Genomic DNA, 27,670 nt, shown 5'->3' with positions numbered 1-27,670 from the left:
ATATAATGTGTACACGTCTGGTAATGTTACAGAAATGATTAGTAGTAGTAGTAGTAGTTATACAATTACCCTATAGCCCCCTAATTCTATAAACTTGATCTATCATGCAAATTTGCGTACACATGTTATAGAACAAGGCCAGTTGTGTACATAACTTAATTCAGTAATTAGTTGTTAATGTGTAACTGTCCTTAGTCGCTATTCAAATTCCAGAGTGTGCCTGGGAGGGGTATGGGAGGATTGGGAGTGTGTCAGGCTATTAGTTGTGCAGGTTATAGAGTACTTTTACGCATTTGACTGCATACAGTTAGGTGAGAGCATTTATGCCAGCCATTAAGATGGTGTAATTGCTCACGCCTAAACTTAAGCACGTAAATACAGACTTGCTGTAGTATTCTATAAAGGCAGTTGTGTGCACAATTGCTGTTAAGGACAAAAGAACATAAGCATTGCCATTCTGGGACAAACTGAAGATCCATCAAGTCCAGTATCCTGTTTCCAATAGTGGTCAATCCAGGTCATAAGTACCTGGCAAGATCCCAAAAAAGTAAAACAGATTTAATGCTGCTTTTCCTAAAAATAAACAGTGGATTTTCCCAAGTCCTTCTTAATAATGGCTTATGGACTTGTTGTTTAACAGATTATCCAAACCTTTTTTAAATCCTGCTACGCTAACTTCTTTTACCACATTCTCTGGCAATGAATTCCAGAGTTTAATTACATGTTGAGTGAAGAAATATTTTCTCTGCTTTGTTTTAAATTTACTACTTTGTAGCTTCATTGCGTGCACCCTAGACCTAGTATTTTTGAAAAGAGCAAACAAGCAATTCACGTCTACCTGTTCCACTCCACTCAGTATTTTAGAGACCTTATCATGCATCATCCTGGTGTCTTTTGAGAATTTAACTCTTAATGTTCAGTAACCCTCGGATTCTATATATGGCGACCAAATTTGGCCACCTTAATTTGAGCTCAGATTTCTGTGTAAACTAATTCATTAACAAGCCATTTACAATTAAATGTTCACCTTAACTGACACTAATTTGGATTTGTGCGAAGATCTGCCTGTGAGCAATTCTAAAACACAGCATGCCTAAATTGTCTAGAGCATAACTGATAAAGGGGTATGGGTGGGTCAGGTGCGTTCCAAACATTTAGGCACAGTGTTAGAGAATAGGGTCATTTGTGCATCCAGCTACCATCAGTTGGGTGTGAGGATTTGGGTCCAGCAGGCTTAAGTCCTCACACCCAAAGTTGGGTGCTGGAATCAGCACCAAGTGTTATTCTATAAAGGGCGCTTGGAGCAAATTACCCTTTATAGAATACGAGCCTGTATTTTGGCACCATTTACTGAATCCAGCCCTAAATGTATTTTGTCTATGTGAACAGCATGAGTAGATGCTGGGCACAGCCCCTACGATTGGTAATTACCTCATAGTAATTGCAGAACATTACTGAACTTTAGTAAAAGTGTTCCTAAGTATGTAGTTGAGGGATTTATGTTTTTTGTTTTTACTTTGCACCTGGTGGCAGAGTTCCAATCAAGGAAAGGTGCTTTTGCACTTTGGGGGGGTCATTTATTTTCCATATATATGGAAATGACGATGGACTGTTGTAACAGAGCAGGGCCACTGTTTTCCTCATAGTATATTTCTATGCTTATGTTCTAAGTTGCATGGACATGGTTCTCAGTTGCTTGTTTATCTCTTTTGATACTTATAATGGGACATCTGAACAATCTGTTGAAGTACTGAAATGCTTGTATTTGAACACTCACTTAGTTAACAACAAATGGCAGATCTTTTTTGATTTATTTACTGATTTAGAATCTGACATTAGCTGTATTTCAGAATTATGGCATTTGAATGCTGATGTATGTTCAATTAACTTCTTGATACCTATGGTCTATTGTTTTGAGCATCAACCAAAGACAAATTGCCATGGAGGTAGAGTGATTATGTTTTTTTTAATTATTTGCCATTTAGGAAGGTTATTTCATATTCAGATAAAAATGCATAAGGTGTCCTGTTGTCATTTTCCAAAGCCGTTTGATATATCAGCCACCTCGTACTCTGACAATTGATTATAATGATTATTAAAATGACAATGATTTTACTAGCACAAACAGAATCATTGGTTATTCTTGAACATTTTAATGTACATGTGGATGTAACTGATGATGGTTTGATGAATGGCTGTTTTTCACCCAGTATGGATGCCTTGGACTTTCAGTAGTTTGTTTCACTTTCCTAGCCATATTGTTGATTACATCTTACGTTTTCTCTTTTTATATGTCATTCATTTATAATCTGGGTGCTTAGCTGTAGGAAGTAGAACACTCCATTGACTGTACCGTCATGTGGAGTGACATTATTTCAACCCTGTTTAAATTTTATATTTCTAAATGCAACCCTATGAATGCATTTGCAGAATTATAGCAAGAGCAGATTGGGAAATTGAGAAACTCGGGGGAAGATCAGAGTTTACTACTACTACTACTACTACTTAACATTTCTAAAGCGCTACTAGGGTTATGCAGCACTGTACAATTTAACATGGAAGGACAGTCCCTGCTCAAGGAGCTTACAATCTAAAAGACAGGTGTACAATCTAAAGACAAGTGTACAATCTAAAAGACAAGTGTACAATCTAGAGACAAGTGCACAATCTAAAAGACAAGTGTAGAGTCAATCTGATAGGGCATACTATATTTCTCGAAAGGTTAGGTGCCGAAAGCAGCATTGAAGAAGTGAGTTTTAAGCAGAGATTTGAAGATGGGTAGGGAGGGGGCTTGGCATAGGGGTTGAGGAAGATTGTTCCAGGCATAGGGTGCAAGGCAGAATGAGCGGAGCCTGGAGTTGGCAGTGGTGGAGAAAGGTACTGAAAGGAGGGATTTGTCCTGTGAGCGGAGGTTACGGATGGGAACATAGGGGGAGATGAGGGTAGAGAGGTAGTGAGGAGCCACAGACTGAGTGCATTTGTAGGTAAGGAGGAGAAGCTTCAATTGTATGCGGTATCTGATCGGAAGCCAGTGAAGTGACTTGAGGAGAGGGGTGATATGAGTATATCGGTTCTGGCGGAATATAAGACGTGCGGCAGCGTTCTGAACGGATTGAAGGGGGGATAGATGGCTAAGTGGGAGGCCAGTGAGGAGTAAGTTGCAGTAGTCAAGGCCAGAGGTAATGAGAGCGTGGACGAGAGTTTGTGTGGTGTGCTCAGAGAGGAAAGGCCGAATTTTGCTGATGTTGAAGAGGAAGAAGCGACAGGTCTTGGCAGTCTGTTGGATATGCGCAGAGAAGGAGAGGGAGGAGTCGAAGATGACTCCGAGGTTGCGGGCAGATGGGACGGGGAGGATGAGGGTGTTATCAACTGAGATAGAGAGTGGAGGAAGAGGAGAAGTGGGTTTAGGTGGAAAGACGAGGAGCTCAGTTTTGGACATGTTCAGCTTCAGGTGGCGGTTGGACATCCAGGCAGCAATGTCGGATAAGCAGGCCGATACCTTGACCTGGGTCTCCGCTGTGATGTCTGGTGTGGAGAGATATAGCTGGGTGTCATCAGCATAAAGATGATACTGAAAACCATGAGATGAGATCAGTGAGCCTAGGGAAGAGGTGTAGATTGAGAAGAGAAGGGGTCCAAGGACAGATCCCTGGGGAACTCCAACAGATAGTGGGATGGGAGTGGAGGAATATTCATGAGAGTGTACCCTGAAGGTGCGGTGGGAGAGATAAGAGGAGAATCAGGAGAGGACAGAGCCTTGGAACCCAAAAGAGGACAGTGTGGCAAGAAGTAAATCATGATTGACAGTGTCAAACGCAGCGGATAGATCGAGGAGGATGAAGATGGAATAGTGGCCTCTGGATTTGGCGAGGAGCAGGTCGTTGCAGACTTCAGAGAGTGCTGTTTCTGTCGAGTGTAGAGGGCGAAAATCGGATTGAAGTGGATCGAGGATGGCATGAGAGGAGAGAAAATCAAGGCAGCGACTGTGAACGGCGCGCTCAAGTATTTTGGAGAGGAAGGGTAGGAGAGAGATGGGGCGGTAGTTGGAGGGGCAGGTAGGGTCAAGTGATGGTTTTTTTAGGAGAGGTGTGACTACGGCATGCTTGAAGGTGTCAGGGACAGTTGCAGTGGAGAGAGAAAGGTTAAGGATGCGACAGATGGAGGGGGTGACAGTATGGAAGATGGTGTTAAGTAGGTTGGTGGGGATGGGATCGGAGGAACAGGTGGTGCATTTCGAGGAGGAAAGAAGGCGGGAGGTTTCATCCTCGGTGATCTCAGGAAATGAGGAGAAAGAGGCCATGGTTGGTTGGTTGTTGGATGGGGCTACAGGCTGAAGAGGAGGTGGTGGCTTGGTAGTGAACTCAAGGTTGATCTTTTGCACCTTGTCGCGGAAGTAGTCAGCCAGTGATTGAGGAGAGAGTGAAGGGGGAGTGGGAGCGGGGGGCACTTTGAGGAGGGAGTTAAGGGTGGTGAAGAGACGAAGAGGGTTGGAGTTGAGAGAATTGGTCAATTGGGTGTAATAGTCCTGTTTTGCAAGGAATAGGGAGGAATGGAAGGAGGATAGCATGAATTTGTAGTGAAGGAAGTCTGAATGGGTACGAGATTTCCTTCAGAGGCGTTCAGCGGATCGGGTGCAGGAGCGAAGGTAACGGATGCAAGGGGTCAGCCAAGATCAGAGTTTAATAGAACAATGGATTGTCATTCTTATAAACGTTTAGAAAAATATTTATAGCCCACATTATTCCAATTAGATCAGGTTCAATGTGGCTAACAGGTTATTGTAATTGCAAGAAGAAAGTTGAATAATATATACTAACATACAATAAGCAATACAATAATAAGAAGTAATATACAATAAGCATCAATTTCAAAGTAAAAGAAGATGAAGTGTTATAATATGAATGTAGGTATTGATTTTATGAAACAGAAAAGGTAACAGCTTACAATCATCAAGAATAGTAACAATTGAAGTGGAACTGAAAATTTTTAATTATTATTCATTATGAATTTACCTTAATTATGACATTCATGAGAAGTGAGAAATTGCTTAAATAGAAAGGCTTTTATATATTTCCAGAATTTCAAGTAATTAGGTTCCGATCTGATAAGTTTTGGGAGGGAGTGCCACCACTTGGCACAAAGCTATGGGAAACCTAAGATGTAAGTTGACTTATAGATCACATTTTTGCAACTGGAGTAATGGAGGGTTAAATAATCTCTAGAAACAGGAAGAGTGTTGCAAAGGGGAAAATCGATTAGAGATTGCATATAGTCAAGAGTTAAGCCATATATCCTGAGTTTCTAAATAGTGTGACTTAAGTTGCAAGCACAATTCCAGTCGTATTCTGAAATTGCTCACGCAACTTAATTACTTAACAAGCCAATCAGTGCCAATAATTGCCACTTAACAAGCAATTATTGACACTAAATGTCATTAATTAGAATTTACGTGCAGAACTGTCTAAGCATATTCTATGACATGATGTGTGTAAATTCTAAGTTACATAGTTGAAAAGGGGGCATGACCATGGGCATGGAATAGGTGGGTCATGGGTATTTTTCAAATCTATGTGTGTGGTTATAGAATATACCTGATCTGCGCATAATTTAGGTGTCGGCATTTATACCAAGTTTTACTTGGTGTAACTGCCCGTGACTAAATTTAGTTGCACAGATGGGTGCTTGGCATATTCTATGTGCAGAAATTTAGGCTTATTCTATAAAGTATACTTTATAGATACACCTAGGTGTATTTCTTTTCTGCTCCAAATATTTAGGTGTCATATATAGAATGTAATCCATAATGTTTTGAAAATAAATGTGCAGAGTTGAAAGGCTATTCTGGCTTTGATTGGGAGCCAGTGTATTTTTATAAGCAAAAGAGACGCACTCTCAAATCTCATAACCTTATAAACTAATTTGGCTGCTGTATTTTGAGCTGTCTATAATTTTTCAAGGATGATTCTTTACAGCCGGCATAGATAGCATTACACTAATCAAAATATGATAGTTCATTAGGGAAGAGATGCCTGATTCTTTTAATTTCCACATTGCTCTAAAGGTTTCTTTGATGACTGCTTGGACTTGGCTTTCGAATGGCATGCAACAATCGATTGTTATTCCAAGAATCTTTAATTGGGACTCCAGTGGATAAGTTACGTTATCAATTGTGAAATTGTGACAGTTTATGACATGTTGAGGGTTAGATAATAACAGACATTCTGTTTTCTCTCTATTCAATTTTAGTTTAAAGGTAGAGACCCAATTTTCCATAAGGCTTAAACCAGCACTTCTTCAATAGAATCTTTAAAAGGGATGTAAATGGTTACATCATCTGCACAAATAAAATTATTGTAACCAAGGGTATCCATGTACTTGGGTTACAAGAATCCAAGGGAACGGTACAGTATAGGGGGTGAAGTGCTTTTGTATATGAAAGAAGAGCGAGACTTGGGAGTTATTGTGCCTCATGACCTTAAGGTAGCCAAACAGGTAGAAAAGGCGACAGTCAAAACCAGAAGGATGCTTGGATGCATAAGGAGAGGGATGACAGGAAAAAAGAGGTGATAGTGCCCTTGTATAAGTCTCTGGTGAGGCCCTATTTAGAGTACTGTATACAATTCTGGAGACCGCAACTACAGAAAGATATAAACTGGATGGAGTTGGTCCAGAGGGCGTCTTCAAAATTAGTAAACAGTTTTTGTCATAAAACATATAGGGACAGACTTACGAACCTCAACGTATATACACTAGATGAAAGGCAGCAGAGAGGGGGTATGATACAGACATTTACATAGTAACATAGTAGATGACGGCAGAAAAAGACCTGCACCCTCCGTCCAGTCTGCCCAACAAGATAACTCATATGTGCTACTTTTTGTGTATACCCTACTATGATTTGTACCTGTGCTCTTCAGGGCACAGACCGTATAAGTCTTCCCAGCACTATCCCCGCCTCCCTACCACCAGCCCCGCCTCCTGATCTTGACTAAGCTCCTGAGGATCCATTCCTTCGGCACAGGATTCCTTTATGCTTATCCCACGCATGTTTGAATTCCGTTACCGTTTTCATTTCCACCACCTCCCTTCAGGGCTCAGACCGTATAAGTCTGCCCAGCACTAGCCCCGCCTCCCAACCACCGGCCCTGGCACAGACCGTATAAGTCTGCCCAGCACTATCCTCACCTCCCAACCATCAGCCCTGCCTCCCAACCACCGGCTCTGGCACAGACCGTACAAGTCTGTCCAGCACTATCCCTGCCTCCCAACCACCAGCCCCGCCTCCCGATCCTGACTAAGCTCCTGAGGATCCATTCCTTCGGCACAGGATTCCTTTATGCTTATCCCACGCATGTTTGAATTCCGTTACCGTTTTCATTTCCACCACCTCCCGCGGGAGGGCATTCCAAGCATCCACTACTCTCTCCGTGAAAAAATACTTCCTGACATTTTTCTTGAGTCTGCCCCCCTTCAATCTCATTTCATGTCCTCTCATTCTACCATCTTCCCATCTCCGGAAAAGGTTCGTTTGCGGATTAATACCTTTCAAATATTTGAACGTCTGTATCATATCACCCCTGTTTCTCTTTTCCTCCAGAGTATACATGTTTAGTTCAGCAAGTCTCTCCTCATACGTCTTGTAACGCAAATCCCATACCATCCTCGTAGCTTTTCTTTGCACCGCTTCAATTCTTTTTACATCCTTAATAAGATACGGCCTCCAAAACTGAACACAATACTCCAGGTGGGGCCTCACCAACGACTTATACAGGGGCATCAACACCCCCTTTCTTCTGCTGGTCACACCTCTCTATATACAGCCTAAAATCCTTCTAGCTATGGCCACCGCCTTGTTACACTGTTTCGTCGCCTTCAAATCCTCAGATACTATCACCCCATGATCCCTCTCTCCGCCCGTACCTATCAGACTCTCCCCGCCTAACACATACAGTACATCTCCCTGGATTTCTATTCCCTAAGTGCATCACTTTGCATTTCTTCGCATTGAATTTTAATTGCCAAACTTTAGACCATTCTTCTAGCTTCCTCAGATCCTTTTTTATGTTTTCCACTCCCTCCCGGGTGTCCACTCTGTTACAGATCTTAGTATCATCCGCAAATAGGCAAACTTTAAATACCTCAGTGGCGTTAATGTACAGGTAGTGAGTCTTTTTCAAATGAAGGAAAAGTCTTGAATGAGAGGGCATAGGATGAAGTTAAGAGGAAATAGACTTAGGTGGAATCTAATAAAATACTCCTTCACGGAAAAGGTGGTGGATGCATGGAATAGCTTCCGGTGGAGGTTGTGGAGATAAGGACTGTGTCAGTATTTAAGAAAGCATGGGATAGACACGTGGGATCCCTTAGGAAAAGGAGGGGTTAGTGGTAAGTGAGGAAGGGCAGACTGGATGGTGTATTTGGTCCTTATCTGCCATCATGTTTCTATGTTTCTTTCCAGCATCTTTCCTAAGGGGAACATCATAATATTGAACAAGATGGGTGAAAAGGGGGGTCCCTGAGGGACTCTGCAGTCTGGAGACCACTGAGGAGAAATGGAATTAGGAGATTTGACTTGGTAGGACGTAGATTTTTAAAATTCTAGGAACCAATTTAGAACAAGCCCTCCTATACCTAAGTTGTTCATTAGTGCAAGTAACAAATTATGGTCTGTCACATCAAATGCACTGAACATATCAAATTGCATCAAAATGATTTTCCTGCCTAAGGGCCTCTTTTAATAAGCAGCGCTAGAAATTCCTGGTGCGGCAAATGAGAGGAAGCCCATTCAATTCCTATGGGCTTCCTCTCATTTGTCACATGGGAATCACTAATGCAGCTTAGTAAAAGAAGTCCCAAGCTAATTTCTCTCCTGAAGTTAACAATTAATGTGATAAGGACTGTTTCCAAGCTAAAATTGGGTCTGATGAAGGAGGGAAAAGGAGGACAAATAGTTCATAAGTTGGTGGGCAATTATACCCTCAATCACCTTTACTAATAGAGGGATGGAGGCCACTGGACTGTATTTTTATACATCATTTATTTTCGCCTGGGGAGTTTTAGGGTTTGGAGTTACCATTATGGACCCCTTTTCTGAGAAGAAATGGCCTAAGGATAGCAAAAGCGTGATATGCAATCTTAGAGATTCTATAAACTGATCAGGTACAGCTCTTAATAGATAACTAGGACAGGAATAAAGTATGCAGTTAGAGGTTGAGTATTTTCAGTATGCATCAAGACCCCAGAGGCAGGCACACATGTGCCAAAACATGGTACCTTGTCGAGTCATCTTGAATAACACCTATAATCTTACTTTGGTGTCCTGAGTCTGTTTTTGAAGAGCCTGATCCAGTTCCCACTCCTTGTTCTTTTGGTTCTATGCACCCTGTGGAATCTCTGTGTTCTTTCCACTTTTTGTGGGGTTTTTTTTGGCTCTGTTCATTCATGTAAATCATAGGGTCTCCTTTAGACATAATTACATTGTTTCTAATTTTATGATTTTCTACTCAAAGTATGTAGCAAGTTGTGTAGCAGATGGAGCAGATTCGTTGGAGATAGTAATAGTCTTGGTATACAACAGAGTGTTAACTATACCGAAGATACGTTTGATATTGAAAGGATCAGTTGATATTAGATTTCCATAATAGTCTATTTTAACCTTTTTTATTGTACATGTGTAGATTCTTAGAGCACTGATTTCCATTGTAATTTATTTTCTTCAGTTTTGAATTTTACCCATTCCAGCTGCCTACATTTTTTGTTTGATGCATAGGATATCATTATTGAACCAAATGGATTGACTCATCTTTGATTTAGATTTTATTTTTTCAGGTACCACGGAATCAAGTATTGATTTATTTAATACATCCCAATCTTTTATGAATGTTAATGACTTAGACATGGACATGAGATTAGTTTCTTGTATGTTCAACCAAAAGTCATCTGTATCATCCTTCTTCTGGACTTAAAAGAGAGAGAATGGACTTGGGGATGATTATATTTCGTTGATTCTATCCAATTTAAGGTAAATACTAATTTGTAATGATCTGACCATGGGGTAGGTTCCCATGAAGTATCAGATATGGATAAAGCTAGTGGGTTAGATTACCTTTCAAATGAAAAACAGGAGTTTGTGGGTGTAAGAAGTTCCAAGAGAATAAGACATTCAAATGCCTTTTGTGCTAGGATCTGTTAGGTTATCTAAATGCAGGTTAATATCTCGTATTAGAAGGATATTAGGGTAGTTGACACAAATATTTGAAATAAAATCAGTGAAGTCATTCTCTACCAGATGCCAGTTTCCAGGTGGACAATAAAATAGAGAGACATATAATTGTTCTGATAAAGTAGTGTTAGTAATATTACAAGCAAGTATTTCAAGGTTTGTATTGCTAGAAAGTAACTCTGTATTAAAGAAGGATGTATATGTTACTTATATACTGCCACCTCTTGTTGGGTTTACAGAAATTAAGAATCTTATGATCTGGTGGGCATATGTCTTTAATGATAGGGTTGTTATTGGAATGAAGCCAAGTTTCAGTAATCATGACTAGGCCAAATTGTTAGATTTATTCATAATGGATCTACAGTTTATATATCCTAAAGGTACTGGTGTGGATGAGTGGACTTGTTGCGGGTTGCAACATTTAATTTTTATTAAATGGTGTTTGGGATATGGATCTTTAAACTGTGTTCAGAGTATTGGTGTTCATGAGTGGGTTAGGTAGAGCGTGCATAAAGGTGGTCATCTGAAGGTTTACATTTCTTATCTTTAAAGCATTGAGTTTTAACCATTGTTTGTAAGGTATAATTACCAGTATGTTGAAATTGTCTTCTAAAGAGATGGTTAAGTAACCAGATAGCCAAGCAATTAGAAGTAGTATGGACAAACATTTACTAAGGTTATCCATTATATGAGATTAACAGTACCTCAATGTGGAGATAAGGTTAAGATTGAGTATAGAGTCCTTACCCAAGACCACACCCGGTGACGCGCACAAAGAGGCATGCCCCTTTGGCATGCCTCAGCAGTGGTCTCACTGTTGAACTGACAGCTAGTAATGTCTTGCAAGACCACTGCTTAAAGTCTCAGCAGCTATTTTGAAGAAGCAGCTGTAGTGAGCAGGTCAGCAGCAGTGGGCAGGAAAAAGTGGGATTCTTTCCTTCCCCCGAAGAGACCACTAGACCACCAGGGCACATTAAGGTACGTTCAGGGAGGGCACCTTGACTTAGGGCTGGAGGGGAGGGGAGGTGGATGGATGGAGTCATGTGGATGAGTGAGTTGAGATGGTTGTAAAAAAGGTGGATGGAGTGTGGGTGCAGGGATGGTGGCTGGAAAAAAGATTGGTGAGGGGGACATATATGGGGAAGGGAAAGAGGGAAATACAGCACATGGGTAGAAGGGGGTGGAGAGGAGAAGGGAACATGCTGCTCATGGATGGGAGAGAAAGGAAAGGGGACATGCTGCTTATGGATGTTTACTTTTTTGGAAATGTACATCTTTTCTGATTTTGTATTTAGCACAGTACAGAAGACAGTACATTTCTGTTACTTTTACCAGTATTTTTACTGCTTATAGAATCTCGCTTTCTTGGGGGGGGGGGGGGGGAATCAAGGTAATCATGTGGCACTGCGAGATGGGACTGGGGTGGAGCTGGGCCAGGGCAGAATTTTATTTTTTCTGTCCTCTTTTTATGTCTCCGCAAATATGGTAATCCTCTTGCATGCAGTATTTTTACTCTAATTACAATATAGAAAAGACATTTGATATATTCTCTAAGGCTACCGGAAACAAGTTTCAGTAAATTTGATTTTGCCATCCTCAGTATGAGAGATTCTTTATGGAAAGAGGGATGAAATTATGGAACATTTTCTTTTCAGACATAATCAAAGATAGAATATTTAAAAATGTGGAATATTTGATAAAGTTTGTGGGAGAAAAGGGAGATAAGAGGCATTCAGGTTTATTTTCGAAAGAGAAGGGCGCCCAACTTTTGACACAAATCGCAAGATGAGCGTCCTTCTCACAGGGTTGCCCAAATCGGCATAATCGAAAATCTATTTTGGGCGTCCTCAACTGTTTTCCGTCGCGGGGACGACCAAAGTTCACGGGGGCGTGTCGGAGTCATAGCGAAGGCGGGACTGGGGCGTGCCTAACACCTGGTTGTCCTCGACCGATAATGGAAAAAAGAAGGGTGTCCCTGATGTACACTTGAACGACTTTAACTGGTCCTTTTTTTCTTATGACCAAGCCACAAAAATGTACCTGAACTGACCAGATGACCACCAAAGTGAATCAGGGATGGCCTCCCCTTACTCCCCCAGTGGTCATCAACCCCCTCCCACCCTCAAAAAATGTTTTTCCCTGGAGCAGTTTTAGTGGGTGCAGTGCACTTCTGTCAGGCGGACCCAGGCCCATCCCCCCCTACCTATTACACTTGTGGTGGTAATTGTGAGTCCTCCAAAACCCACCAGAAACCCACTGTACCCACGTGTAGGTGCCCCCTTCACCCATAAGGGCTATGGTAGTGGTGTATAGTTGTGGAGAGTGGGTTTTGGTGGGGGTTTGGGGGACTCAGCACACAAAGTAAGGGAGCTATGCACCTGGGAGCAATTTCTGAAGTCCACTGCAGTACCCCCTAGGGTGCCCGGTTGGTGTCCTGGCATATCAGGGGGACCAGTGCACTAGGAGTGGTGGCTCCTCCCATGACCAAAGGGCTTGGATTTGGTTGTTTCTGAGATGGGTGTCCTCAGTTTCCATTATTGCCGAAAATCGGGGACGACCATCTCTAAGGTCGACCTAAATTTCACGGTTTGGGCGTCCACGACCATATTATTGAAACGAAAGATGGACGCCCATCTTGTTTCGATAATACGAGTTTCCCCGCCCCTTCGCCGGGATGTCCTGTGAGGACAAGAAAACTTGGGCACCCCTTTCGATTATGCCCCTCCAGATGATATAGTTATGTTCTAGGAGGAAAATCCTGATCAAGGAACTTTACCCCTTATTTAACTTCTGGAATATAATATCTTCAGTATCACAGAGGCAAGGCACCAAATCTTTAAACATTTTAGTTACATTGTGTTTGGTTCAGCTTTTCCAAAGTAAATCCAGTTAAGACCAATTAACTCGTAACCAGAAATATTTTGATCTGAAAAAAATTGAGCATTCTACTGTTTTATTATACTAAACAAAAAGAAAACAGTGTAATAATATTTCTTACAAAGAAGGTGATAGACAGACAAGCCTCAGGTCCCTTCTTTCTCTTTGCAGCTGCAGAGCTTGGTAGCAGTGCCCCCTGCTGACTGAGGACCCACATCAGCACTAGGCTCCTTCCCTTCCTTTCCAAGATAAAGTTCTGCATTGAACTACATTGGCTGAGTTTTTTCAACCAGCATCCAGTATTTGTTTTTTTCTGGTTTGGTTGCAGTTAGGATCAACAGAGATTTTGCTATATTGATTCAGGTTTAATTGTCCTTCAGGAAAAAATGATGGTTAGTTTCAGCTTTAGGTTTGGGTTGACCTCCCCTGTATGGAGCTTGCTACTGCATGGCAATCTTATGTGCAATGCCTGTCTTTATTTTCAGAGCTGTTCTGATGTTTGTGTTTTGTGGTGAGATAAAAAGTAACTTGAATTTTTAAGGCTCCAGCAATCTGATAGAAGGCTGAGAGCACAGCAGTAGCACGATCATGATTTTTGATGAATTCTGTATGTGTCAAGACTTGGCACAAGATGCGGGGTCAACACTAGTAATGATGTGAGAGAAGAGTTAGTTCAGAGCAGCAAAGTGGGGAGGGCGTTACACTTGGCATACTTGTGCCTGGGTAACAGTAAGAAAGAAGGCAGGCAGAATCAGGAGATGGAAGATGGAGGAAGGCAAGGTTTCAGGGAAGGTCAGGGAATATACAAAAATGAAGGATTCATGCGCCAGTGGAATAATGGTTATTGGTAGCATAGAGGGGCATAATCGAACAGGGCGCCCAAATTTTCCTGAGGGTGTCCTCGCAGGACGTCCTGGCGATGGGGCGGGGAAACCCATATTATCGAAACAAGATGGGCGTCCATCTTTCGTTTCAATAATACAGTCGGGGACGCCCAAATCTCAACATTTAGGTCGACCTTAGAGATGGTCGTCCTTAGAGATGGTCATCCCCGGTTTTCGGCCATAATGGAAACCGAGGACGCCCATCTCAGAAACGACCAAATCCAAGCCCTTTGGTCGTGGGAGGAGCCAGCATTTGTAGTGCACTGGTCCCCCTCACATACTAGGACACCAACCAGGCATCCTAGGGGGCACTGCAATGGACTTCAGAAATTGCTCCCAGGTGCATACCTCCCTTACCTTGGGTACTTAGCCCCCCCAACCCCCCCCCCCCCCCCAGGTCCGCCTGCCTGAAGTACACTGCACCCACTACAACTGCTCCAGGTACCTGTATACTGCTGTGATGGACCTGAGTATGGCATTTGAGGCTGGCATAGAGGCTGGCAAAAAAGTATTTTTAAACTTGTTTTTGATGGTGGGAGGGGGTTAGTGACCACAGGGGGAGTAAGGGGAGGTGATACCCGATTCCCTCCGGTGGTCATCTGCTCAGTTCGGGCACCTTTTTGAGGCTTGGTCGTGAAACAAAATGGACCAAGTAAAGTCGGCCAAGTGCTCATCAGGGACGCCCTTCTTTTTTCTATTATCGGCCGAGGACGACCATCTCCTAATCGCGCCCCAGTCCCGCCTTCGCTACCCTGCCAACACGCCCCCGTGAACTTTGGTCATCCCCGCAATGGAAAGCAGTCGAGGGTGTCAAAAAATCGGCTTCCGATTATGCTGATTTGGACAACCTTGCGAGAAGGACGCCCATCTCCCAATTTGTGTCGAAAGATGGGTGTCCTTCTCTTTCGAAAATAAGCATGATAATCTCCCTTAAACAGAAGCAAATGCATTGAAATACAGCACTGTTTAAAAGTAGTACTCCAGTTCAAAGGAAGAATATAAAATGAAGTGTTACATATAACTGAAAACCTCATTTTTACCGATTTTATATGCTACTTTACATCTGTATATCTACATAACTTTAGTTCCAGTAGAAAGTCTTTGATATGCCAAGAAAATCATAAATATGGTTTGCGCAGGTGGACCTGAACAAAGAGTAGGCTATTGTATTTTGAAAAACTTACTGTAAAATTCACAGAATTCCTTTGCACACATAGGCAAACAGACCTAGCAGTGAAAAGGTTAAACTGATCAACATATAGTACCAAAATGAGCAATTGAGAAAATAATCACACAGTCAAGAAGAACTATTCAGAACATAAAAACAAAGGGGTCAATATTCAGCCATTGGTGTTGAGCGTTTTGCTCACCACCAACGGCGTTATTCCTGGCTATTCAAAGCTGGGACCTGTGCAGACTTCAGCTTTGAATATCCAGTTATTTTTAAGTCTGCTAACTCATAGCCGCTTAAGTCAATATTCTTCACTTAAGTGGCCATGGGTTACCGCATAAAAATAGGACAGACATTTATGGGATTCCCTAGCTGTTTAAGTGCTGACTGTGCCCCCAGAACGCTCCCAAGAAACCCGGCTTTGTGTTCAGCACTAACTGCACTATTCAGTGGCACTTTTAGCCGGTTAAGTGCCATTGAGTATTACCGGCTAGCCTTGACCAAGCAATTTAATCAGTCAGCAACCTGCTAAATATTTATGAATATCGGGCCCAAAACTCTTAAAAGAACATAGAAAGCGGATTGCTACAAACACAGTTACATTGCCAAAACATAGAACATGTACACTTTAGTATTCCAACATTTTTCAATGAAACCACCTGCTTCAGGGGTCTAGATGACTGCAGATATAGCTAAATAGGAAGACAATACAGTTCCAGAGGTCAATGCACAATTTCTAAAATAATCCTAGGGGTGAGAGAGGACAAAGCAGAAGGGGAAAAAGAAAAAGGGAAAAATAAGAAGGGATACTATCAAAAAGCTGCCATCTTCCCCAAAAACTATAATCCAAGTTTCCAAGTTTATTAAGAACTTGCTATCCTGCCTATCAGTAGTACCAGCTAGGCGGCTTACAGGCTTAAAAAAAAAATGTTAGAAAAATAGAGAAAGCAAAGGTGGACAGAATAAAAGAGGGGAGTCAACTACAATAATCATAATAGGAAAGTGGGGATATAGGAACACACATAAGGGTAGGGGCATGCTCAGGGTGGTCGAAACCTGCATTGGTCGTTATGGGAATGCTTTTTGAAAGAGGTAGGTCTTCAAATCGTTTTTTGAATAAGTCAAATGATAACTGAGTTTGTAGATGCTTGGGAAGCTGGTTCCAGAGTTCAGGGCCATCTACTGAGAAAATATCTAAAATTAGTCTAAGCATTCGTTTAGCTTTTATTTCAAAATTCTGAAATTGATCCAGACCAGTTGTCAATCATCTCCAAACTGTGGAGAAAGAATATTAAAATATAAATTGCCACCAAATCCAAACAGCATTACATACACCTTCCGGTCCTTATCAGATGCAAGTATAGACCATACCAACATGAAAATGAAAATAAAACCATGATAAATTTGTTGTGGAGATATGCAACACACTGGATGAATTTAGGAGGGGGGGGGGTTAAAGTCAAATTCAATAAATTTAGACAAAATTAATTGGACTACATTAAAGGGTCTTTTTATCCATGGGGCAGACCTAGGATCCAGAGCTGTAAAACAGGTCGCCTTTACTTCCAAAATCTATAGGCCCGAAGCACAAGGACAATTTTATAAGCATTTTTTGGCTTTTATTTCAATTTGTGAAGTTGACCCTGATCAACTGTTAATCACCTCCATGCTACAGGGAAACCCAGTGTTAAAAGCAGAAATGCTGTAGTTCTCTTTAGATGCCGCAAAGCTTGCTTTTGGGTTTGACAACGTTCTCTTTGCCTTAAAGGTAAGACGTGCTGGCTTTTTTTTTTTCTTGTACTGCTGCATTGGTCTCTTTTGGAGGCCTTTTTACTAAGACGTGTAGGCGCTTACACGCATACAACGTTCATCAAATTCGAACTACTGCCCAGCTACCACATACCCTGGCGGTAATTCTAATTTCTATGCAAGTCCAAAATGTGCGGCAGAAAATAATTTCTATTTCCTACTGCGTGGCGCTAACCAGGTGGTAATTAGCAGTGTTTGCATGCTGACGATCACTGCCCAGTTAACGCATGAGACCTTACCGCTAAGTCAGTGGGTGGCGGTAAGGTCTCAGGTCCAAAATGGCACTGATTTTTATTTTGCCATATGTCCATTTTTGGCAAAAAAAAGGCCTTTTTTGCAGGCGCGCTGAAAAATGGACCTGCACGCGTCCAATACACACAGCTACACCAGCGCAGGCCATTTTTCAGCACACCTTAGTAAAAGGACGCTTGGTTTTCTAAGAGCTCTCTTGATAGTGCTGTAGTTGGAAAATGTCATCCTTTAAAAAATGTTTCTTCTAATGGTTTCTGCTGTGGAAAGCACTTAGAGGCCGATATTCAGTCCATGAGAGTTAGACTGGCTAACTCCTACGGTCAGTGCTAAAACCGGATGTTCAGTGCCGGGCCGTTTCCAGTTTATTTTTGGCCAGTTTAAAGGTAACCGGCTAAGTCATTATTCAGACTTAGCCGGCTATCTTTAATCCAGCCAAAGATATCCCACAGTTTCAAGCAGCCAAATATGTCTGCTAAACCAGATTTAAAAATCAGTGGATAGCTGGTTATTTTATTTTGTTATATTTGTACCCTGTGCTTTCCCACTCATGGCAGGCTCAATGGGGCTTACATATTGTATACAGGTAATTATTTGTACCTGGGGCAATGGAAGGTTAAGTGACTTGCCCAGAGTCACTAGGAGCTGCCTGTGCCTGAAGTGGGAACTGAACTCAGATCCACAGGACCAAAGGCCACCACCCTAACCATTAGGCCACTTCTCCACTCAGGCAATAGCTATCTGCTAACCGCTAACCAGGGATATTCAGTGGGGGATAGCCGGTTATCTCCCACTAAATATCAGTGGATAGCCAGTTAAGCGCTATTTAACCAGTCAGCAGCCATTCTGGCTGGTTAAATAGCACTGACTATCGGGGGGATAGGCTTTAGACTGGTTCTTAATGGTATTTGGTGCCTTTACTTTTAGTTTGGATTTTTATATTCCTTGTTTCTATTTTGAAGGTTGCCACAGGGTGGGTATTTATCTGGTGGTCTGTTATTACCTTCAACATAGTGGGAGTAACTTTATTTATTTACTAGTAAAAAAGGCCCGTTTCTTAACGCAATGAAACGGGCGCTAGCAATGTAATGAGTTCCTACCATTAATGTTTCCACGGTTGTATTCTGAATATAATTGTTGTTTACATGTGTAAGATTTCTTTATATACAATATTTTTTGTGTAAACTGTGTTACAATGTGGTAAAAGTTTTCCTTGTTCAGGCCCTTCAATCAGTTTAACAATCACATCAGAAGAGCTCCTTACTCATGAGAATGCAACATACAGTTGCCCATGTGAGAGACTGAGAGTGACAGTGTGTTTTACAGACAGTGTAGGAGAGAGATACACAGAGTGATTGAGTGTGTGTGTGAGATGTGTGTGAGTGACAAAGTGATTAAATGTTTGTCTTCCCTTCCGTTCTGTGCACTTGCCTCCACTGATGTTCGTACCTCCCTGTATATGATTGTTTGTTAGAGATTCAATCCACTCCACTTCCCTCCTCCAAGTTCCGTTCTGTCTGATTGGTTCTTCGTTGACAGTGAGAGCCAATGAAATGCTGAACTACAGACTTACGAACCCTACACTGCCACAGTGTCAACTTCAGAATGTTGGAGGTGATTTTTATTATATAGGGTAAGTGTATATCTGTAGTGCCAATGAGAGCAGCAGCAGTCTTTTCCTTGAATGGTGTAATATAAGACCACTGTACTGATCTTTATTTTGGCAAAGGTTTTATTTTATTTTTAGTTTAGTATAGCCTATCATTTTTAGGTTTTACTATAGCTGCATTTTGATACAGACCAGGCGTAGGTGACGCTGTTCGGATTTGGTGGTAACGTACACATTGATCTATTCTGGGGGGGAACACAGCAGCTTTTTGTTAGTATTATTTCTTATTTTTTTTGTTTTTCTCCATGTTCCCTTAGGTTTTGTCCTCCCTTGCCCTTAGAAATCTTTTGTAAGTTGTGCATCGCCCTCACATTGCACTACATCTGCAATTGTCAGGACCGCTGAAGCAGGCAATTTTGCCAAAACATATCGGGCTTTCTTTACATGGACTACTAAAAGGCATACTTTATATGTTTTAGCAGTGTAACTGTGGGGCCCTTTTACTAAGCCGTGTAAGCGTCTATGCGCGCCAGAATAAAGTTACCGCACGGCTACCACATGACATGGTCATTACGGTAATTTCATTTTTGGCACACGTCTGCTATGCGCACCAGAAAAATATTTTTTTTATTTTCTGCCGCGCATCAGCTACGTGCGCCAAGTGGCATTTGGTGCACGTAGGTCATTACCGCCCGGTTACCGCGTGAGACTTTACCACTAGGTCAATGTCTGGCGGTAAGGTCTCAGACCCAAAATTTTCATTTTGCCACATGTCCATTTTCAGCAAAAATTGTAGAAAGGCCTTTATTACAGGCACGCTGAAAAATGGATTGACGCGCGCCCAAAACTCGTGCCTATACTACTGCAGGCCATTTTTCTGCACACCTTAGTAAAATGACCCCTGTGTTTCTAGGAACCCACCTTTTTATGTTGTGTCGATTAACTTTTTATTAAAGAATATTTTAACTGTATTTTTTTTATGTTCTGGTTATTTCTTCCTGATTGAGATTATTTTCCCAATTGCTCCTTTAGGCAGGAAATATCTGCTGTTGTATTTTGGACATGCCCCTTTGGTTTTTTTGGTGTCAGGAAGGTTTTTGTTTTTTTCTGTGCTGCTGAATTGACTACAGATGTGCAATGTTTTTGCTTTTCATCAGATTACTATGTAGAGATAGCAATTAGGGAATGAAGAGAAGCTTGAACTCATTGGACCTCTCATCATCTTCTAACCTAACCAACTGTGTAAATTTGAGATCCATTATGCATGGCCCATAATTGTGGAATACATTATTGAGACTGTAAACTATAGGTCTGAGATTTTTGGCTACAAATATTGTTTCTGACTTTAGTGACCTCCATGCAGTAGAAGCAGAAGCCAGCCATTAGATGAAACGGGTCTCGCCAACGTCATTGACACCAATAACCTGACAATTTGACCTCAAGAGCAGTGTAGAATTTAAGTTGTATTTGTTGAAGACCATACAGTTTAGTTGTTACGATATATTAGACCAATACAGTGTTTTATTATTTCCAGCTATTTTGGTAGGCTTTGATGTCCTTCATGCAGTTTTTTAGCCTCATGTCCACTGATTAAAGGAGGTAACAGAACCTTGTTTCTATGTAGCAGCAATTTTTCATAATGGCTACAAGAAAATTTTCAATAAAGTTATATGGACTTGCTTAGTCCATTTCTTATAGAATGTATCTAGTTTCTCTTTCTTTCCTTTTTCTTTTTACTACTACTACTTAACATTTCTAGAGCGCTACTAGGGTTACGCAGCGCTGTACAAATTAACAAAGAAGGACGGTCCCTGCTCAAAGGAGCTTACAATCTAAAAGCTGAAATGTCAAGTTGGGGTAGTCTAGATTTCCTGAGTAGAGGTGTTGGCATCATTTTTCTCTGTGCCCAGTTGTGGATTCTTAGCATGATTGTTGAAAATATGGGAAATACAAGAAAATGTGTGTTTCTCTAAATACTGTTGGAGATTCAACTGCACTATTTGCATTCTTATTGCAACAACACCTTTTCATGGGTTCTGTAGATAATTTGGATTAGCTTTTAGGGGCCATTTTACTAAGCCACGTAAGTGTCTATGCGTACCCAACACGCGCCAAATTGGAGTTACTGCCCGACTACTGCGTGGCTCTTTAGGTAATTTCATTTTTTGCGTGCATCAGATACGCATGGCCAAAAAAATAAGTTTTTATTTTCAGACTCACATATCGGATGCATGCCAAGTGGCATTTGACACGCGTAAGTCATTACCGCCCAGTTACTATGTGAGACTTTACTGCTAGGTCAATGGCTGGCAGTAAGGTCCCAGACCCAAAATGGACACGCGGCAATTTTGATTTTGCCGCACGGCCATTTTCGGCAAAAATTTAAAAAGGCCTTTTGGCTCCTAACCACTACTCAATTCTCCTATCCTTGTTCCTTCTCACCCAGTACTTTCCTCGCCCTTAATTGTCTTGTCTGTCTGTATTTTTAGATTGTAAGCTCTATCAAGCAGGGACTGTCTCTCTGTGTCAGGTGTTCAGCGCTGCGTGCGTCTGGTAGCGCTATACAAATGTTAATAATAATAATAATGATGATGTGAGAGAAGTGATTAAATATTATCTCAGCTAGAGTAGCAGTGGGTAAACATGTCCTGTTACAGTATGTGCAGCCTGTGTCACTCCTTGTGTGTGCATATGAGACTAACAAGTTAGTTACTTGTGTAGTAAATTTAAAACAAACCGGAGAAATATTTTCTTCACCCAACGCATAATTAAACTCTGGAATTCGTTGCCGGAGAACGTGGTAAAGGCGGTTAGCTTGGCAGAGTTTAAAAAGGGGTTAGACGGTTTACTAAAGAACAAGTCCATAAACCACTACTAAATGGACTTGGGAAAAATCCACAATTCCGGGAATAACATGTATAGAATGTTTGTACGTTTGGGAAGCTTGCCAGGTGCCCTTGGCCTGGATTGGCCGCTGTTGTGGACAGGATGCTGGGCTCGATGGACCCTTGGTCTTTTCCCAGTGTGGCATTACTTATGTACTTATGTATATGTACTTCTTCCATTAAAGGCCTGGTTGAAGAGCCGAGCTTTAACCTGCTTCCTGAATTAGAGATAGTCTTGTGTTAAGCAAAGCCTTTCAGGAAGTGTATTCCAGAGTGTGCGGGCTACTCCAGGGAAGGCTCGCTTGCGGGTATCACATCATATAATGTCTTTTGGAGAGGGTGTGGTTAGGGATACCCCATGGGAGGACCTTGAAAAATAAGTGTGCTATGACATTGAGTTGATGGATTTTTTTGTTTAAGGGCCCTGTTTACTAAGCCGCACTGTAGGCGTACTAATGTTTTTAGCGCATGCTAAAAATTAACACGTGCTAACTCTAGAGACACCCATAGGAATATATGGATGTCTCTAGTGTTAGTGCATGCAAATTTTTCGCACGTGCTAAAAACGCACGGCTTAGTAAACAGGGCCCTAAATGTTTTAGAAAAATTACCATTAATCATGAGAGGGTTTTCTAGCCACTGATAGAATAGAGAAGTCTGTAGGGTGTTGTATGAAATTCCATGTCTGTAGGGTGCTGCATTACCACAGACTTTCTGAGGCCTTTTCCTCTCATTTATTAAGCTTGGCATCTATTAATAATCCACTATTGTTGGGCGGTTGTCGATTCCATTGATATGGATCAAGCTTCATTTTGTTAAAGTGACATTTTTAGTGGAACAATTTTCAAAGTGTGCAGATCTTTTTGAAAAACTAGCCAAGTCTGTAGAGTGAGAAATATATGCACTCTTTGTATCAGTTCAGGCAGTTGTAAAATTACCCCCAGAATAAGCATATATATATTGATACAAAAAAAAAAAATATATATATATATATTTTTTTTGTATCAATCCATTTTTATTTAATAAGTATTCTTATGATATACCCTGATAATAATTATCTGTAATTTCAAGCGAGCTATTTTTAGAGTTGTCCCAATGAAAAACAATGACTGGTTAGACGTTCCAGACCTCTACAATCTCTAGTATGATTTGAGACATGTTTTTAACTCCTGAAGAAGTAGTATAATCTTTTTAATAATAAATTCAGAACTTGAATGTAGGCAGCTCTTAAAGGTGATGAAAATAGCCCTGTATCCATCACCATTTCTTGTTACGCTTGATAGCTTATATATAAAGAATACTGTCTATCAAATTTTGGTTCTTTTTAAGTTGTTACTATACTAATAAAAATCATTTTGATTCCCTTTTATAGAAAAAAAATAGTTTAATATCAAATCCATCCTTAACTGTTGTGGTGCACTACTCTTATGGCTTGTACATGTCAATAATTTTAATTCCGGATTATATCTCCAGCTGAGTCCATGAAAATATTTCTTGCTTCCATTATATTATAAGCAATTGAAAAATGAACCTTCTCAGATATGTAGCCTTATGTCAGCTGCCATCAGGGTTGTTTTCTTTTTCTTTTCTTTTTTTTTTTTTGACAGAAGACCATGGATCAACCAATTTGAACAATTCATATATCTCTAGTAAGAAAAGTCAGCAAAGAGCTGTGTATACTATGCTCATGCTTTACATCTGTTAGTGTGATGACTGCACAGGGTTTTGGCAACAGCACACCAATTTACATAGACTCACTGATGTATTTCTTTAAAGGGATGCCAAGTAATTGCCTATTGGGAGCTTAATCTATAGTGAAAAGTAGGGGGCTGATATTCAAACTGCAGGATGTAGCCGTGCTGCCTCCTGCAGTTGGCACTAAGCCCAGATATTCAATGTCAGGCTGTTTCTGGTGACCAGCATTGAATATCTGGTTTAATTTGGGCTGGATTTAACTTAACCAGCCAAGCCGATGTTCAGTGCTGGCCGGTTATGTTGGAACCAGCCAAAGATGTTCCATCTATTGACGTGGCCAGCTATGGCCGCCAAGTTTAACCTGCTTCTCACTGAAAATTGGTGGATTGCCGGTTATATCGCAGTATATAACCAGCTATCTGCTAGGTGCTAACTGGCAATATTCAGCGGGGAATAGCTGGCTTTCCCCTGCTGAATATCGCCAGATAGTCGGCTAAGTGCTATTTAGCTGGCTAAATGTTTCTAAATATCGGGGGTAGGTGCCTATAGGGTCCTTTTACTAAGGTTCGCCGAAAAGTGGCCTGCGCTGTTGTAGACATGTGTATTGGAAGTGAGCAGGTTCATTTTTCAGCGCACCTGCAAAAAGGGCCATTTCTTTTGGCCGAAAATGGACGTGTGGCAAAATAAAAATTGGTGCACGTCCATTTTGGGCCTGAGACCTTACTGCCACCCATTGACTTACCGGTAAGGTCTAATGCGTTAACCGGGCAGTAATCGTACACTGCCGATTACCGCCCAGTTAGCGCCATGCGCTCGAAAATAAAAAATATTTTCAGATGTGCATATCAGACGCGCAAAAAATGGAATTACTGCCCGGGGTTTGCGGTAGCCGGGTGGTAGTTCCAAATTGACGCGCGTTGAACTCGCATAGGTGCCTACGCACCTTAGTAAAAGGGCCTCTCTGTTCTTTATATAATACTAACATATCAGGTTAAAGATGTGAGCACTTGTAGAGCTGATGTAAATGTTAGTGCATAGATTGTGAAAGGAAGCACAACTTATTTTATAGTCTTTGCATGTAATTGTGCACCTTGCCCAAAGTCCACCCAAGTGAACGCCCTCCTTAAAAATACATACTGCTGAAGATTGGTACATGCTTACAGAATAGCACAGAGTCGGAAACTGCTCATTTACGGGTAACTTTATCAATATGGGCTACTGTTAATATGGGTTATTTTACTGTTAACCCCAGTTATTAGTGACTAGATCTCATTGCATAAAATGGAATCTGTGATAAAAATAGCACGTTAGTGGTAACATTATGGTAGCTCACATTGATAACTTCACCCCTTAGGTTCATATGTATTTACTTATGTGTATAAATGACTAGAATACCGGCGTTTAGGCTTGTTCTTGTCACCCAAATCTAAGACCCCTTTTACTAAGCTGCGTAGGCGCCTACGCATGCCGAACGTGCCCCAAATTGGAGTTACTGCCCAGTTACCGCATGGCCCTTGTAGTAATTTCAATTTTGGCATGTGTCCGCTACACGCGTCTGAAAAATAATTTTTATTTTCTGGCACACGTAATGGACACACGCCAAGTGGCATTTGACACGTGTGGGTCATTACCGCCCAGATTCTTTACCGCTAGACCTATGGCTGGTGATAAGGTTTCAGACCCAAAATGAATGCACGGCAATTTTGATTTTGCCACACGTCCATTTTTGGCACAAAAAAAGAGGCCTTTTTCACAGGTGCGCTGAACAATGGATCTGTGCGTGCCCAAAACCTGCGCCTACACTACCGCAAGCCATTTTTCAGCACTCCTTTGTAAAAGGACCCCTTATGCAGCTCTTTAAAGAATTACCTCACTAATGGGTGAATAGCTATAAGGAAGGAACTTTCAAGATGTTAACCGCTAAAATCTCTTCAGGAATTAAAAATAAAAACGGAAAAGACAAAATAGAATGATCATTTATTTCAGGTATTAACTGTGATTTTGTATTCATTGGTTATTATTACTATCTTTGTACTTCAAAATGTAGAAAACCTTTTTTCATGAGCTGAACGATATAAAGTCTTCAAGGAAGCCATTTTGGTTCTTTCTGCCTTTCAGATGGACATCACAGCAGTGACCCCTGGAGTTCGTCTAGTGGGATAAACCAACCTGGCTATGGGGGGATGCTGGGCAATTCTTCACATATGCCACAGTCTAGCAACTACTGCAGTCTGCATCCACACGACCGCTTGGTAAGGCAGAACTCTGACTTCACAGCTGGCAGATCTCTGTGCCTGCCCTTTTTTCTCTTTTTTTCCATTTCTTTCATTTTAATTTGTCACTATTTACCCTATTCTTTTACAGTTGGAGAACTTCTTGCTAATCATTTTTTTCCAGTTTTTCTTAAATCTAACTTTTGACACAAATTCTTAATTTTTATTAATGGTGTATTCAACTGTTGTAATAAATAAAAAGTGTTCTGTATGAATCAAATATACAATATGAAGTGTTGGGTTAGTACTGTAATATTTTATTTGTTACATTTGTACCCTGCACTTTCCTACTCATGGCAGACTCAATGTGGCTTATATATTGTATACAGGTACTTATTTGTACCTGGGGCAATGGAGGGTTAAGGGGCTTACCCAGAGTCACAAGGAGATGCCTGTGCCTGAAGTGGGAATCAAGCTCACTTTCTCAGGACCAAAGTCCACCACCCTAACCACTAGGCCACTCCTCCACTGTCAAACTCACCAGCAGCTTCCTTACAAAGAGTGTGTTAGTGTTTTTAGCAGCATTTCCATTATCTTTCCCACCGCTTCTCTGTTCCACCTTTGTGAAGATGGACTACATCAGCCTTTCTCCAATCCTGTGGACCTTTCCTCCATATCTAAGGATCTATTATACATATCCAAGGTTTTCTTAAACGCATCCTTTCGACGACCCGCCAAAACCTCTCTGAACTGCCTCAGTTTATTTATCAGTCACCTGTGCAGGACAGTGTCAAAGGCTTTGCTAAAATCCAAGTACACCACATCTAGCGCCCTCCTATGTCCAACTGTTTGGTCACACAGTCAAAAAAATCAATCAGGTTTGTCTGACATGACCTACCTCTAGTGAAGCTATGCTGCCTCAGGTCCTGCAATCCATTTGATTCAAGAAACCTCATGATCCTTCGCTTTAGAAGTGTTTCCATTAGTTTACTCACCACCGAGGTCAGTCTGACAGGTCTGTAATTTCCAACCTCCTCCTTACTTCCACGTTTATGCAGAGGGACCAGATCCTCCCTTCTCCAGTCCTCTGGGACTACTTCAGACTCTAAGGAATCATTGAAGAGGTCAGACAGCAGAGCTGCTAGATCATCTTTGAGTTGCCTGAGTACCCTTGGATGTATCCCATCAGGCCCCATCGCTGTGTCTACTTTTACTATACATCCATCCCCATTAGCATTTGTTTTCTGCAGTCCTACCTCTAGCCTTTCGTCCATGAACACATAACAGAAATAATTGTTAAGCAGTTCAGCTTTATCCTTATCAGCTTCTACATATTCCTCCCCCCTCACAATGCTATTATGGCACTTCCTCCTGTCATTTATATATCTGAAAAATGTCTTGTCCCCCAATTTTACTGTATCGGCTATCCTTTCTTCCATTTGCCTCTTTGCATTCCTGACAGCTTCTCTTAGCTTTTTCAGGTATTTTTGCCTGTCCTCCTCTTTTCCTCCTCTTTCTGAGTCTTCTTGTAATGTATGAAGGCTAGCCTTCTTTCGCTCACCTTTTCAGCTACTATGTTTGAGAACCAGAGAGGCCTTTTCCTCTTACTTTTATGTAGTTTTCTGTCTTGTCTAGGAGGTAGGTGAGCCCTTAGGTCCCGTGAGGCCCCGAAGGACCTCAAAGGACAGCCGTGCAACCCCCAACCCCAAGACTTCACCTGCGGTGACCGCCGTTCACTGGAGGTTGAGCCTCCAGCTGCAGGCGGCCAACGGGACTTCCGGAACCGCGGGGTTGACGAACTGACCCAGTACCGGAACCGGGAGCAGGAAGGGCAAGAGGAAACCAGAGAAGTCCAGAGACAGGCACCAGGACAGAGCAGGCAGCTCACAGCGTCGTCCAAAACGGGCAACAGGTCAGGGCAGGCAGCTCACAGCGTCGTCCAAACACAGGCAACAGGTCAGGGCAGGCGGCTAGCAGAGTTATCCAAAAACAGTCCAAAGGTCAAACCAGGAGAACAAGGGAACGTACTGAAAACTAGAACACACAAAGACTGGCC

The 27,670-nt window shown here is 41.6% G+C and overlaps 1 protein-coding gene across 1 annotated transcript in view; it reads left to right on the top strand.

The window, feature by feature from the left end:
- TCF4 (transcription factor 4) overlaps positions 1–27,670 on the top strand; it is an 816,409-nt gene that overhangs the window by 626,881 nt on the left and 161,858 nt on the right. The window contains exon 11 of the mRNA XM_030192973.1: positions 25,520–25,653. Coding sequence (XP_030048833.1) covers positions 25,520–25,653 — 134 coding nt within the window. The remainder of the gene's footprint in view (positions 1–25,519; positions 25,654–27,670) is intronic.

The sequence above is a fragment of the Microcaecilia unicolor genome, chromosome 2 (assembly GCF_901765095.1).
Source record: "Microcaecilia unicolor chromosome 2, aMicUni1.1, whole genome shotgun sequence".
Classification (NCBI taxonomy): Eukaryota; Metazoa; Chordata; class Amphibia; order Gymnophiona; family Siphonopidae; genus Microcaecilia; species Microcaecilia unicolor.
The sequence above is the reverse complement of the archived record's forward strand: the minus strand, read 5'-3'. Positions and strand labels throughout refer to the sequence as shown.